The sequence below is a fragment of the Tripterygium wilfordii genome, chromosome 4, assembly GCF_013401445.1.
Source record: "Tripterygium wilfordii isolate XIE 37 chromosome 4, ASM1340144v1, whole genome shotgun sequence".
NCBI lineage: Eukaryota > Viridiplantae > Streptophyta > Magnoliopsida > Celastrales > Celastraceae > Tripterygium > Tripterygium wilfordii.
Genome location: NC_052235.1, coordinates 8,303,744 through 8,319,257, shown reverse-complemented (window position 1 = coordinate 8,319,257; position 15,514 = coordinate 8,303,744). Strand labels below are relative to the sequence as shown.

Below are 15,514 nucleotides of genomic sequence, written 5' to 3'. Positions count from 1 at the left end.
GAAGTTTAGGGATGGGAGAATTAGGGACACACATCATTTTCGTTTATCCAATATTAGAAATAACACAAAAAAAGAATAAATCACCAAAAAACCCCATTCTTCTTCCTCTCGCCGGAATCCCTCCGTCCTCTAGAAAATCATCCTAAATCATTATTGGTTACACCCATTCCGCTTCTTTGACTTGCGACCGAGTCTCACCCTGTGTTTCACAACCTCCTGAGCTTGAGCTAGGCTCGGGGCAACCTCTAAGAGAGAGGCCACCACCTGAATCGTCTTCACTTCATGATTTGCTGCATCTTGGACTTGTGGATGATACGCTGGTACCTCTCTCCATTTAGGACTATGATCTCCTGATTGATCCCTCAATTTCACGAACTCGATTTTGTGAATTAAGTAACTAAAATTTAAATTTAACACAAAAAGGGATATCAGTGAAACTGATACTACCTTTCTTAGCACCGAGATCGGAGGAGGTGAATGGAGAGGAGTAGCCGACATGCTTGGATTCCTGCAATTCCTTGAAGTTCAACTACAGCTTCAACCACACACCTTCTCAAAGTGTTTTGTATGAGAAATTGAGCTTATTGGATTGATGACATGCATCGAAAGGAGGAGGCGACAGTGTAAACTTTGTAGTATCTAATTAAATATGTAGAAATTATTTATTTTAAATTTTTAGTTTAAGGGTTAATATGTCATTTTATACAATGATATATATGTAAACTATAAAAAAAATTAAGGACAATGCTAAACACCCCAAAATTTGACCCCAAAATCTATGTGGCATTAAAATTGTCATTCATTAAAAACACACATGTAGGGCTCACTTCACATCCAACACTACACATTAAGAGTGTGTTTGGATTGAGAGATTTGGGAGGAAGGGAAGAGAAGGGAGGAGAGGGAGAGAGAAGGGAAGGGAGGGTAAGGGGGATTATTTTTCCCTCTCCCATGTTTGGATAGATAAAAAAAAGAATGAAAGAAAATTTGTTTAATTTACTAATTTATCCTTATTTTTATGTTAAAATATTATGTACAAGGGTAAAATAGATATTTAACTTACAAATGACTTAATTAGTAATCCCTTCCCTCCAAATGACTCCATTTTGGAGAGAAAGAATTTTAACAAAAATTTAATGAAATCTTCCTCCTAAATCCCCTCAAATCCCTCCCCTTAAATTTTAATAAACTATCTAAACAAGGGAATTGGAAAGAAACTCTATTTCCTTTCCTTTCCCTTCCCTCCAAATCCCTCAATCCAAACACACTCTAAATGAATGAGGGTATTATCCAAAAATTAAAATGACATAAAGATAATATTTTTATAGTGTGTAGATAAAATTTTACTAAAAACATTAACATGAGTTGGGTTTTTATTCTTAGGTCAACCTAAAGGCCCAATCTTGATACCCATAATCTATAAAACCGTAACCGGATCGATACCGAACCAGTATACGGGTTAACCATAGTCACCAATTTTGGTGATTATTTTTGATTTCATAAAATGTAAAACCTACTACCAATCCGATTGGTGGTTTGACCATAATGCTCCGGTCCACAGAAGGCTTCGATGAGAAATGCAAAATTAACCAGATTTACTTGTTTTCACTGGAGAGAGAGAGAGAAATTGTAGGGAGGGGGAGAATCTAGAGAGAGAAAATATAGGGAAGGCGAGAGTCTGGGTTTGTGTGTGAGGGGCCAATTTGAAACATTCGGATTCACTCGAATGACCAATTCAGGATCATAGAGAGAGAGAGAGAGAGAGAGAGAGAGAGAGAGAGAGAGTCGGTTTATGTACATGTATTAGTATTCTGTAATTGGGGATTGTGATTATAACAAAACAGAAGGGGGAGGGGTTTCTTTTGGTTGAAATTGAATCCGATTAGGGGAGAGAATCTAAAGCGATAGAAGAAGATTGAGAAACTGGAGTTTTCGTTTGCGATAGGCGATGGTGGCCGCAAAGTGGACGGGGCGGATTGTGTATGAGTTATGCAATGCGGCGGAGGTGATTGAAGAACCGAAAGGCATGCTATTGTTTTTCAATTAGGGTTCTTTCTTGTTTTCCCCGCTAAACTTGATTGATTGTAATTGAATCAGTTTGTTTTCACGCATATCATTTTTTTTTTCTGTTGCTGGGAGTTTTGCTTTTTATTTTCACTAGTGTTTTGAGCTTAATCGTTATGTTGGATTTCTGCCGAATTTGGATTTAGTCCTCATTGATTACTGAATTTGATACTTTTGATGGGTGTTGGTCTGCTATTGCTATTTGTCTTTGCTCTCTGGGTCATGAAGATATGAGCTAGATTTTTTGTGGTTGGGTTCTATTGTCACTTCAGATTATACTTCGTTTTGTGTTTCCTATAACATTGTTGATCAAATCTAGAGGACAGCATCTGTCATTGAGAAGCGTTAAGTATGATGGTTGTATAGGTATTCATATCAGGTTTTAGATCTAGGGGTTTGGAAAAAAAGGAAAACAATTTCCACTAAATAAAAAGTATTGGTGTTTACAGTACCATTGGGGACAAATGGTATAAACTTTTCTCCACAATTATTAGTTTAGTGAGCAGTTATGCCACTGAAAAAAGTAAAGTTGTATTTTGGGACTGTATCATGGTGAGAATAGTGAATGCAGTCCATATCTTGCTCAACATTTTTGAATCTTAAGTAAAAATATTCTAAAATTTCTTCCCTTTCTTATAGTTTATTAAATGTTGTGCTAATTCTCTTTTAAGGAATATAATAAATCAGGTAAACAGAAACTCAACATTGTGATTTGTCTTTGTGAAAGAGAGAGATACCACATGAACACTTTCAGCAAAGGGAGAACAACTCTTTGGTGTCCACCCCATAGCCCTTGATACCCTTGGAGATATTCTTTTACTTTGTGTACTGGGAAATTAGTGGTAATCTTTTCTTATCCACCGTCTCTATCCCCAAAAAAATAAGGAACATGTTGCTTTACAATTACAGACCATATGTATGAATTATAGGATTTGACTACATGCACTTGCGAAATATACTCCTTACAATTTGACCATCTTCAAAAAGGAAGACATGTTCTTATAACTAGACGCTCTTTGTGCAAAGAGGAAGAATGAATTAATGCCATCTCTTTTCATTGTAAAGGATGAGGAAGCTTTGAAAATGGAGTTTTCTTTTGTTGGGAATTTCTTGGGTGGGGTTGGATCTTTTAAAATGGAGCTTCGTGCTTCGGTTTTCAATTGCAAGTTGTCATTTTTTTTTCCCTCCAGTTTATTGGAGATTCAATGTAAATTGGAATGTTCTAAACTAAACAATGTCTTTGAAGCTTTTCTTGTTAGATTGCATTATGTATTAGGTGTCATGGAACCCTCATCTGGCTTTCCCTGTTGCTTTCTTGAATGTTAGCTTTAACCTTTAGAAATAAACAATGTAGATTATGTTAATATGATGTGAAGAAAATAAGTTAGGTAAGTTCGGAAGAATGCTAAAAAATTTACATCCACAAAATGGTTGAACAGATGTTTAAAAGGATCACAACAATAAGAATTCAAAAGCAGAATGTACTTTTAATGAATTTCCTGCACAAAAAGCTAGACAATCTTCTCATGCATTGTAGTTAATTGTAATTTCAGATTTGTCTAGATAGCAGTACAGAGAATTTGATTCAGTAGACAGACATCCTTCAACTTTTATACTAGTCCAACTGACTATGAAAATAGCAATGATAAGGTTTGTCAATCCATTTAATTCATAGAACAGAGTGTCAGAAAAATCTCCAAATGATCATAAGATACCAGCTCATATGGGATGGAAGCATTTGTCAAAATTAGAAAGCTTCTATCGTACAGGGTAAACCTGTCAAAATTACAAAGGCATTTGTCAAAATTAGAAAGTTTGTAACTATTCCTCATGGCCTTGACATTTCCCCCCCCTCTTGCCTTCCTGCCTTGTGTGTTCTTGTTTTTATCTGGAGTATCATTTTAAAATGTGACTCTTTTTCTCTGTGTCATACTTATTTTTCTTTCTTATGCTTTTCTGTGGTTTTTTAGGAATCAACTCGGGCTAAACAAAAGATTTGGTTAGTATCTCATGAATCAGAAGGTTAACATGAGAGTAGAGTCCGGGATCTGCAACCTGTGTTCTGCTCCTTGTTCATCTTGCATGCACCTTAATCTAACTCGAATGGGTTCAAAGAGTGATGGATGTTCTGAGGAAACCTGCCATGCGACTGTAACAAGTCAGATCTCTATCAGTGTGGGTGATGTACTTTCTTCTAAGAGTAGAGCATGTGAAACTTTACAGTATGCCACCAGTGAAGGAAGTATCCTGCTCAGTGTCAATTCAAGTCATGATTCATTGTCTGAAAATCCAGAAAGCAAAGTGATTATCAGGTCATCAGACATATCTGATACTGCGGATGGCACTGAGGTGCTCCCCAATTCATCTTTATGTGGAACAGGAGCAGATGGTCAACCTTCTTCAAAAGCACAACCTGTTTTGGATCAAAGTACTTCAAAACTGAAAGAGGAATTTAGAGAATTTGAAGACCGTGATGATAACACATCACGCATTAATAGTGTGAATGACGATGATGTACTGGGCAGTTACTCCAAGGAAAATTTAGAAAGGAAAAATGTGTCATTCAGTGCAGCTTCTGTTAGTAATTTAGGTCCTAAAGGATCTGGAAAGACAGTTATTTCCTGCAATTCAGGCATGTTAGAGACTCAGTCAACTGATGCTTCTGCCCATGGTGGCCTACCAAAGGTACATAGTTTATACTGCCTTATTCAAGGTGGCAGTTATCTTTCTGAAAATGTTTTAAGGTTTTGAGCAGGATCCATTTTGTTTTGTCCAGGGAAAAGTGCCTCAGTGCCCTAGTGAATATATCAATTTGTCATTGTCAAAAAAGGCAGCAACTGGGGCAACTTCAGAGGTTTCAAATAAAAACTCAGAAGTGGAGCCGAACAAGGATAGTAAACAGCCACCTGAGGAAGGTCACAAAATTTCTGATAAAGTTGATGAAGATAAGAAGACCATTAAGTCAGCTGGGCTATGTGATGAAAAGGAACATCTATTGCAGTCTGCATCGGCAGATGAGAGTGATGATTCAGATATTGTGGAACATGATGTGAGTGATTGTGCTTTTGTTATCTTGTCCAGACAATTTTAACTTTTAAACACTACTAGGCGGCTTGATATAATGTCTCACACACTATTAGTAGGGCAGTATGCTTATGCTAATGTTCTTGTCTATATGCCGTCCATGTCTTCTTATTTGTCACTTAAAAGGTGTATATAATGGCATTTCCACTCAAAAGAGAATGTAATGGTGCCCAAATACTGGTACTCACGTTTATCTTTCCATTATCGACATTGTGTCCCCTCTCCTCCTCCTTTTCCCCCTGATGATTGCACAAGGCTTACCATTGATTGGTTTTCCTTTGGAAACTGGCATTCAAATCATTGTCAAGTCCATGAAGAAGAGTTAATTTGGTCTTTTACTCAAGGGGTTGCTATGGATGCTTCCATCTGCTAATGGATGTCCTTTCCCCTGGTATTGAATAATGAACTTTCATCTTGGAAAGGTAGAATGAAATGATATTGAATGAAAGGAGGGGGATTTATCTTCAAGCTATTTTTGTCCCTTCACTTTATTTTTATGTAGCTATATTTTGTTTTCAAGTGTTCGGAAAATACATATGATGTTTCCCAGGAGGAATGAGGGGGATTATCTGCATTTTAGTCGTCTTCCTTCTTTCTCTCTCCCTTTTTTTATTTATGTTTATTAATTTTCTTTTTCTTCAGAGCCCTTCTGTCTTCTCTTATTTTAGTTTATTCTTATACTTGAAAAAAGTGAAGTTTTCAGATTCCTTTTATTCGATTGGTGCAGGTAAAGATATGCGATATATGTGGGGATGCAGGTAGGGAGGATTTACTTGCTATATGTAGCAAGTGCAGTGATGGTGCCGAACACACGTATGCAGCCTCTGTTTTTGTTTGTCTGCTATATTCAGTTTTTTGTTGATTAATTTAGTTTGGTGCACAATTCTATGATTAATGTCTTTTTTTGGTGACAAAATATAAAATGCTACATTTGAATGATTAATATGTGTCTCAACACTGTTATCCATATTATGCAGTTACTGCATGCGAGAGATGCTTCAGAAAGTTCCAGAAGGTGATTGGCTTTGTGAAGAATGTAAGATTGCTGAGGAAAGTGAAAGCCAGAAGCAAGGTAAAGCTGAGTCTCAGATATATAAGTGTTAGTTTCTTGAAACCAACATGGCATACTTATCTAGTTAAATTGATATTAACTGGTCAGATGCTGAGGTTGAAAGAGTAAATAAAGCTAGTCCAAGTATACCAAACTCTGGTGACAAACATGCAGAAAATTTGGAGGTTGCTTCAGCTTCGAGAAGGCAGGCAATTGAAGCAAATATTGTGTCTCCGAAGTCGTCTAGTCCTCACAGAACAGCTACACTATCTCGTGATAGTTCTTTCAAGAACTTAGATAAGGGGAAAGTACGGCCAACTCAAAAGTCATTTGGAAATCAATCTGGTAATGATATTTTAGAAACTGTGCGCTCCCCCACCACCAGTATGCGGCTTCATCCTCCAAAAGGTAAGTAAACAGCTCTCCTTCGCAAAACATTTTCTAGTCACACGTACATGCACCTTTACTTTTTTGTCTTTAGATCTTTTTAAGATGTAACCACAGTCCGCTCTTCTGAAGTTTGTATGACTGCCTTGCTTTTATGTATCAAGCATTAGTTCACTATTTTCTTCTTTTGACAGGTACTCTGTTAAAATCCAAGTCATTTAGTACCTCCAATTTCAAACCAAAACTCAAGCAGGTAGATGATGTTCCCTACAGGCAGAAGGGGACTAAAGAACATGCTGCTTCTGATCTGCAGGAGGGCCGTACAAGAACAATAGGCAAATCTGCCTCATTTAAATCTGTGATTCATGGCCATTTAAATGCTCCTGAATCGAAAGTTAAAACGCTTTCTTCTCAATTTTCACGTGCTCAAGATATAAAAGGATTCAAAGCAGCTAAAGACCGGAATGCACCTGAATGGAGAAAATCTTTAAAACAGGATCGCCCTTTTGTTACTTCAACTGCAGTTAGTTCTTCTATCTCAAGTGCCAAGGCTGATTCAAAAATGACATCTGCAAGTAACAACCGAGATTCAAAAGGTGTTCAATCTGATGGAAAGTTGAGAACCCTGACAAAATCAGCCAGCGGTCTGGCTCGTAAAGTTTTAGAAACTTCAGTTACTTCTGGTATGATCTTAACTCCTAAGTGAAGGTGGTGAGTTAATTCCACATATCATCATTCTCTTGTCTTTATTTAGTTTTAATATTTTCTTGATTTCTGAATGCAGTTGGAGATTCAGATACTTGTGGAAACAGTGGTTCTGGTGGGCAGAAGATTAACCAAGCCATCCCTAAGGATGAAACAGCCTCAAATGCTTCTTGGACTGCTGACAGACCATCAAGTAATTTCTGTGTTCTAGATGGGTTACCCAGGTCGGGGGAACTGTCGCATCAGGGTGAGAAAAGTAGGGAGGTGCCTGTTAGTCGTTCAAAGCATCCAGTAACAACGGCTTCCAGAAATTTTCCTTGTAGAAAATGTAGAGAAACTGGTCATGCTGCCGAATATTGTCCTGTCAGTAGTCCACGGTCTTCAGGTGTTGATTTGTCTGTTGCAAGAAGTATGAAAGAGGAGATGAGAAAAGGTAGTAAGTTAAAAGCTGCAGTTGAGGTTGCTATGCTGAAAAGGCCTGGAATACACAAAGAGAAAGGAGATATGGAAGAAACGGATGGGTTGCCCACTCCAAAGGCAGCTGTAAAATTTGAAATAGCATCTGAAGAGCATAGTTATGCACATTCCCCTGCAGTGTCTGTCTTTTGTAAAGCATTTGCTATTCCAGAACCTGAGTATATTTGGCAGTAGGTTTTTCCTCCTGTAGTCCATTTTCTTTGTTTCTTGGAACCATGCGTCTTCGCTTTTCCCCTTTTGTTTTTCCCGTGTTTTGGCTGTTGTTGTTCTTCTCTTTATAAGCTTGTGCTACTTACTTTGCAGGGGTACTTTTGAGGTGCAAAAAGGTGGAAAATTTTTGGACTTGTGTGGTGCTTTCCAAGCACATGTATCAACTTGTGCATCACCAAAGGTGCTGGAAGTAGTGAAGAAGCTGCCACTTAAAGTCACCTTAGATGAGGTACCTCGCTTGAGCATGTGGCCAACACAGTTTCAATGTCATGGTGTCCATGAGGATAATATTGCTCTTTATTTCTTTGCCAAGGATCTTGAGAGGTAACTGCAGTCTGTTCTTTTTTAATGAATCCGGTCTTTCAGATTCATATCTTGGGGATATTTGTCTAAAATATCTGTTCTGTTTGCGATGCAGTTATGAGAAAAGTTATATGGGCTTGTTGGATAGCATGATTAAAAGTGATTTAGCTCTCAAAGGAACTGTTGATGGGTTTGAACTCTTGCTATTCCCTTCCAACGTACTTCCTGAGAACTGCCAGCGTAAGACTAGTAGTAAATTTCTGTCATATAAGCAAAGGCTTATTCCTTATAATGTTGCTTCGATAGGTTTTCTTGTCATTCATGTTAAGGTTAATTTTAGTGAAATCATTTAGAATGCTTCTGGTCTTGTTGATCTATACAGTTAAGCTTGTTTTATGGATGATGATGAATCATGCTCTTCACCAAATGGTCTACCGTTGATTTCTGTTTCTTGTTCTTTGGCCGTTTCTGTGAAGCGCTCTAGGTTGATAACGTTTTAAAATTGTTTGACATTGATTGCATGGTCCGGTGTCTCTTAGTCATTGTTTACTCTCTGTAGTATGTATCAGTGTTTTGAAACCGACCTAGGCAGTGACCGGAAGAAGGGTCATGGGGTAACTTTTTGGACCGTGGTCCAATCTCTGAGTGATGTCAGCATGACGCAAACAATGCAAATTTTATTTTCTATAAAAATTTAAAAACCATACTTGAAGGTCGAACCTCTTTTAAAATCTTACAGAAACGTCTTATAATCATATGAACAATGCACCAACACCAGGTTTATTAACGGGAAAGAGGATTGCGTTAGGTTATTCTCTTGAAGGATTGAAGAAGTTCTTCTCCTACTTCTCCGACACTATCACCTAGTACTTCCCCTAGCCTTTCCTTCCATCGCCACAAGAACCAGTTTGTATGGATCCCTGAGTCCACTTGTCACTCACTTGGGACAATGCTCTCCAACTTCAAATTGTTCTTTACAAGCTATTTGTGCATGCTCGGTGCAAACTCCACGATCTCCTTCATATGCACATCATACATGTCGTTTATCTAGCCAGCCACAACCTCATCCCGGCTATTGGTGTTAGTGGCAGCAAAGGACAATTGCGAGAGTCAAGACTTAGGCTTTTTTGTCAATTTCATTTTTAGGCTTTAGAATCTTTAGATTGATTGTGCTAAAGAGCAGGCTGATTTCATTGAGATTCAAAATTTATATTTTTAAAATTATTTTAAACTTAGAAAAGGCTTGTTTTAATAAGATCGGAACCCGGTCGCTTCACTAAAATCTGGCCAGGTCATCCGGGTTGCTTCAACCTGGCTGAGTCATATTGGGCCAACAGTGGCAACCCAAAGTACTGATTTTTAGGTCGTCCAGACCAGACTACGGTCAACGTGATGGTCTGACTGGACGATCCGGTGGGTTTTAAATAACTGGTATGTAAAGGTAAATAACTTGCGCACAAGGCTCCCATAGTGGGCTGAGTCAGGAACATTCATAATGTGTTGTGACCTTACCCCCCACATAATATGTTGAGAGGTTGTTTCCATGAATTGAACCTGTGACCTCAAGGTTGCACCATTGCAACTTTACCACTAGGCTTGTAAATCAGTCTCACTTACAATGTCATTTCTTTATATCTCGTGATTCTTTACAAGTATTATCATCTTTGTAATTTTTTTTGAAAGTATTTTTCACGTTGACATGTGACCTCTAGGTTGCACCATTGTAACTCTACCACTGATTCTTTATATCGTGTGATTTTCTAGCCCCTTGCTGTCATTTGTGTACACCTTTCCTTGTCGTTTTTGTGGCCCTTTTCATTTTCAAACTAAAGTCCAATGATGAGGCAGAATGAATGTTTATTCTTTTAAGTTTCATTTATGGGTAAGAGTTATGTTAAATATAAGTTCTCAAGCTTATATACTCATCCTCAATACGTTGGCAATTTCAGTTGTACTGTTCATTCGAATGGTTTAATTTTACCTGAATGAGGTGCGTTTGTCAAAGTTTTGCCTGTAACATTTTGGTTTTTTAATGATATATTTCTTTTTAAGTTTTTCACAATTATAACACAATGCAAGGCAACTTCTGCAGTTTACTTTCTAAATATAACTTTTATGCCCACCTCTTTTTTTGTGACTAATGATTAAATTGTGTAGAATTCTGGGAGACTGCTTGATTTGTTATATCCTTGATATTTTCTCCTGATCTTGAAGAAGATCCAATGAAAATACTTCTCTCCTGTAATATTTGAGTGAGTGTAGATAGAGGAAAATTTTATGATGCTACTCGTGCATTTTTAATTATTACCAGCAGTATGGTGCTGGTGTATGCAAAATTTTTGTTATAACTTATAACCTCAGTGCTATAGTTTCTGTTCCGAATCTGAGTGGTTGCTAAGAGTCTAAAACTGTGTTTTGCTACTGACAGGTTGGAACATGCTATTTTTTCTTTGGGGAGTTTTCAGGGGTAGGAGATCAAATTGTTCAGTTTCCCCAAGTTATTCAGATCCTTCAAAGAAGTTAGGTGTTTTTGATTCAAATGCAGTGCCCACATTGAAAGAAATTTCAAATGCCATCACATCTTTTTCTGAGAACGTATGTTCAGCCACACATACTGAGAGAAAAAGCTCACTTGCATGTGAAAGTTCTTGCAATGCAGTCCAAGAATATGATGCTACTGACAAGACTTATGTCACAATGAATGGTGATAGTGATAAAGAAGTTTGTCTTATGGAGGATAGAATTTTGGATTTGCAAGCTAACTGCAAACAGGAAGATGGTGAACTTGAATCAAAATCCTCATCAAATATTGCAAGTAGCATGGTATCTTTATGCCCCAAAATGGAATCTAATGATCCTCTGGTAAAATTTATTTCACATAATTTAAATTTTTTTATCATCTGAAGCTTTCTGAACTTCGTTGCATAGTTTTATTTCATATCTCATATTGTTAAAATGTATCTAAACTTTGTTGTAGCTGAATTTGCTTTCATATGTTATATTGTTAAAATTTGCATATCTAGTTAAGAGTTTGTCTAGCTTTTAGCTTACATCTTATTCTGATTCTTGCGAGATGTATATAGCAGTAACATCGGCTGCAATTTAATCTCCAGATTGCTGGAGAAAAGTGGCGGAAAGAAAAGTTGAGGTTTTCTGTGGATTCTTTGTGAACACACTTCGGAATTAAGGGGAAAAGTAAGGGAATAATATTTGGAGAATGTTAGAAGGTATAGGAATGAAGAAGTTATAGTGGTGGTTCTGTTGCTGCCACACAGGAACTCTAGGTACTTCGGTAGTGAAGATTAAACATAGTGGAGATTACCCTAGGCATGCATGTCTGCATAGCCAAATGTTCAACCCTTGTTCTCAAAATATTCTTTTTTTTTTGAGTGGACTCTTGGCTATATATAGACTCTTTAGTTTCCTTTCTCAAATATGTCCAAAATTTTGTGATGTAGAATAGAACATTGACTCAAGTCAACCTTGTTCTTATTTGATCTTATCTAAAGGTGTCCATTTAGAATAAGATGAACAGTGTTGTATGGCCATTGCCTTACCAGTCTTGAACCATCAATCTTGGTGATCATTATAAGTTTCAAGTAGATGCTGCTATGTTCTTCATAATGAATTCAACGCAGTACTTTCCTGAGATTCAGAAACTTGTTATCTTTTTAAGCTATGGATAAGCAAGCAAACTTTTGCATGTTTTGACATGCACAACACACGTGCACAAACAGAATTTAAAAAAGGAAAGACCGAAATAAACAAAAGAAAGTAGAGAGAGGGTACATCTTTCTTTCAGTTAATGATGGAAAACTTAAATGTATGGCTTGTTCTTGGACCAATCTGTCACTTCTCATGCATCCTAATTTTACATCATTTTAATTATACTTTCTTATTATGGGTCCTTGTTACTTTTGTTGAAAATGAGAATTGCTGATCAATCATTCTTTCTGCAGGAATGTCAGGGACAACACGTAAAGCTGAAGAAACCTTCTGTTGTGGCAATTGGAATCAAGGGAGGTTTTGGCAAGAGTGAGAAGACTCGATCGGATGCTTTACTTGTGAAGGAAGACAGCTCAGCTTTTAAGCAGCTCCCTATTCGGAATGGAGAAAAATGTATTGCTGGGTATATTGGTGAGGTTGAAGTAGCAGATAGAATGCTTATTGACGGCGATGGAATTAAACTTGAAAGGAACTTGGGAAGAGATGATCGGGATATGAATATAGAGACTTGCTCAGCTGGTCGCCGAAATATTGAAGGCCTCAATTCCAAGCACAGAAAACGTCCATACTTCGATCTGTCCAAACCGGCCCCTCAATCTTCTAATGACATGGATCAAAGGTTGCCATGGAATGAGCTGAATACCATTTACAATGGGGAAATTATTAATAAAAAGCTGAAGGCTGATTTTAGTGAAGTATATGAATGTAGAAGGACTAAAGATGTTTGTGCTTCTCAGATGCATGATACGTATTCTGGTTGCGCAATAGAGGATAAAACATCGGAAGAGTCTTGTGATGAGAAAGTTATCCTAGAGGACTTAGGCTCTGCTGAGAGGTCCTTCTTTCCTGTGGTCACACCTCATGTGAAGGATTTTCAGTTGGAAGACAATCCCATGCCATGGAAACAACCCTCATTTGAAGATCAAAATAGATCTCATGATCGTGTCCCAGATCTCGAGCTTGCTTTAGGGGCTGATAGAAAACCTCCAAATAAGGGACTTCTGCCCTTTTTTGTTGGAATGGTAGACAGAAATAATACCCAGAATAAGCCCTTTGATAAGATGACTGATGTAGCAGAGGAGGATGACCCTGCTGCCTCTCTCTCCCTCTCTCTTTCATTCCCGTTTACGGACAAGGAACAAAATGTGAAATCTGTCTCAAAAAGGGAGCAGGTCCTGCCAGAAAGGCATAATGTGAATACTTCACTGCTGCTCTTTGGGGGCTTGTCAGATAAATAGGCCAATGATGACGACCACAGTTTGTGTTATATTCTTCATAATACAGGTGGGAAGATGATAATCTTACGATGGCCTTATGGGGACCTATGTTCCATCTGTTTAATACCAACACAGGATTGCTAATAATTTCCCTTTTGCCGTTTTTAGGACCTTGTTGTTTTTGAGTGCATAGCCGGCTGTTTGTATATAAGGTGAACTAAGCCGGAACGGTTTCGAAATGCCTAAAGAAATTTTAAGACCAATGCTTCAACAATGGTTTTATGTTAATTTTGCCCCATCCTTCAGTTTTTTTCAAGGTTGGTTAAAACATTAGAGTTTGCTTTCCCTAGTATATATATATTTTTTCATCTGGTATTGTTGGGAGTTCGGTGTTGGTGCACTCTTGGAGGTTTTCACTATATATCTTGTGCATCTTCTACGCATTGTCACTCAAGTGAGTTGAGGCCAGACCTGCAAGTATTGGTTCCTGGATGTGGTTGATTCCAGTGTTATTTTTGGTGTTGATGGTAATAGGAGAGAGACCTTGTGGATTTGAACCTCGTTGAGTTGTTGGAGTGAGAATCCCTCATACACCTTTTGCCCAACACTGGACTCGCTTCATGACTTTGAAAGTATGTGTAAATTTGATTGTTTTTTCAAAAACAGTGAAATTTGATATAAAAACAGTGAGATTGCTCACATTTATTTGAACTATCACCGTTTGAATTACACTGACTAATCTTCCTTAATTAATTCAATAGTGGTACATCAGCATAGATAACAGAGTGGTTTAAGGAAAATGATGATCGATACACACGGGAAAAAAAATTCAAAACAGATACAAGATCAAATGCAGATAAATTCGAAAAGTGAAAAAACAAATAGTGAGAAGAAAGATAATGAAAGAAACAAAGATGCACCTACATCAAGATTGAACTGAATTTAAAGTCGGAAGAACAAGTTTAATTGAAGAGAATTGAATGTTAGTGGATCGTGAAAAATCATCATCATCAAAGCGTTTATCTCAAAAGTTTGGGATCGACTACATGAGTTTATGAGAACATTAACAAGAATTTATCACATGTATTCGTGGAAAATAATTGTTGCAAATAGACTAATGAAAAAGAAGAGCTGGTTGTCATATAGGTAAGGGTAAAACTATTTTTTATTTGGGAAAATTAGAGGTAAGTCCCTCCATTAAAATTTTTGTTCCAATAAAGACACTCCAATAAGTTTTGTTTCATAAGGTCCATCAAGTTTAAAACATCATTTCATAAAGGATAAAAAGTTAAAATATATAGTTTTATTGTCTAAAATATCATCATCTTCATCCTCAAACATGAAAGAGCTCCTCCTATACATGATTCATCTCGACCTACCACCATCAGCTTCGTCTTCGTCGTCAGAAGCTTCATCCCCGCCCCTCATGGCTTATTCAAGAGTTCTATGACATTTTTAGTAATTTTTCATCCCAATTTTTGTTGTATTTGAACTAAATATACTCATACTCACCACGGGGCATGTAAATCTTGTTGTTTTCTTCAATCTGTCATCACAACATTATTTTCGATAATTTTTGTGGTGATTTTTGTGGTTTTTTTTATTCTGATTTGAGATCTGTCGACCACAGGTGATATGTTATCTGTTTCGAGTAATTTGATATCTGTCATAATGTTATATGTCTTGTTAAATGTTATCTGTCTTGTTAAAATGTTATTTGTTTTTAATAAAATGTTATATGTTTAAAGTTCTGAAACAAATAACATATCAAAATAGATCTGAAACATATATAATATCAGCAGATTCATATCCAATTTTAAAAGAAAAAAAAAGAGTTCGAATAGGTAATAAAACCTCAAAGGGGATGCATCTTGGTCCGTGGAGTTGATTAGGAGTGTTGATGGTCTCCAACATTGGTCTTATTGGCCGAATCTAACTCCTTTTCAAACGGTGATCGTGATTTCACAAAAATTTCCCGACGACTCAAGTGATAATCGATGGTCAGTGATGATTAGGCTTTGGTAGGGCTGATCTAGAGCTTCATTTTGATAGTTTGTTCATCGAAAATGATGACTGAACAACCAACTTCCAATGATCGATATGAATGAAGAAGAAAGAGAGAAAATAAGAGGAGGAGGAAGAAAGAAAGAAAAGAGAATAACGTGTGTTATTTTATAATATAGAGATATTTTTGTAAGTTTATAACATTTGTCTTTATTTCTAAACTTCTTTTTGACTTGTTCTTATTAGAATACAACTAACATATTTTGTTCTTGATGTCTAATGATTT

At 37.0% G+C, this 15,514-nt stretch overlaps 1 protein-coding gene across 1 annotated transcript; it reads left to right on the top strand.

The window, feature by feature from the left end:
- Nucleotides 1-1,556: 1,556 nt before the first annotated feature.
- LOC119996429 lies at nucleotides 1,557-13,592 on the top strand. Its single transcript, XM_038843059.1, has 12 exons — nucleotides 1,557-2,024; nucleotides 4,035-4,749; nucleotides 4,841-5,113; nucleotides 5,876-5,961; nucleotides 6,126-6,220; nucleotides 6,308-6,607; nucleotides 6,781-7,269; nucleotides 7,371-7,938; nucleotides 8,072-8,302; nucleotides 8,397-8,521; nucleotides 10,710-11,143; nucleotides 12,241-13,592. Exons 2-12 carry the CDS (start codon nucleotides 4,075-4,077, stop codon nucleotides 13,243-13,245), a joined length of 4,281 nt encoding a protein of 1,426 aa, XP_038698987.1. The 5' UTR covers nucleotides 1,557-2,024; nucleotides 4,035-4,074; the 3' UTR covers nucleotides 13,246-13,592.
- Nucleotides 13,593-15,514: the final 1,922 nt, after the last annotated feature.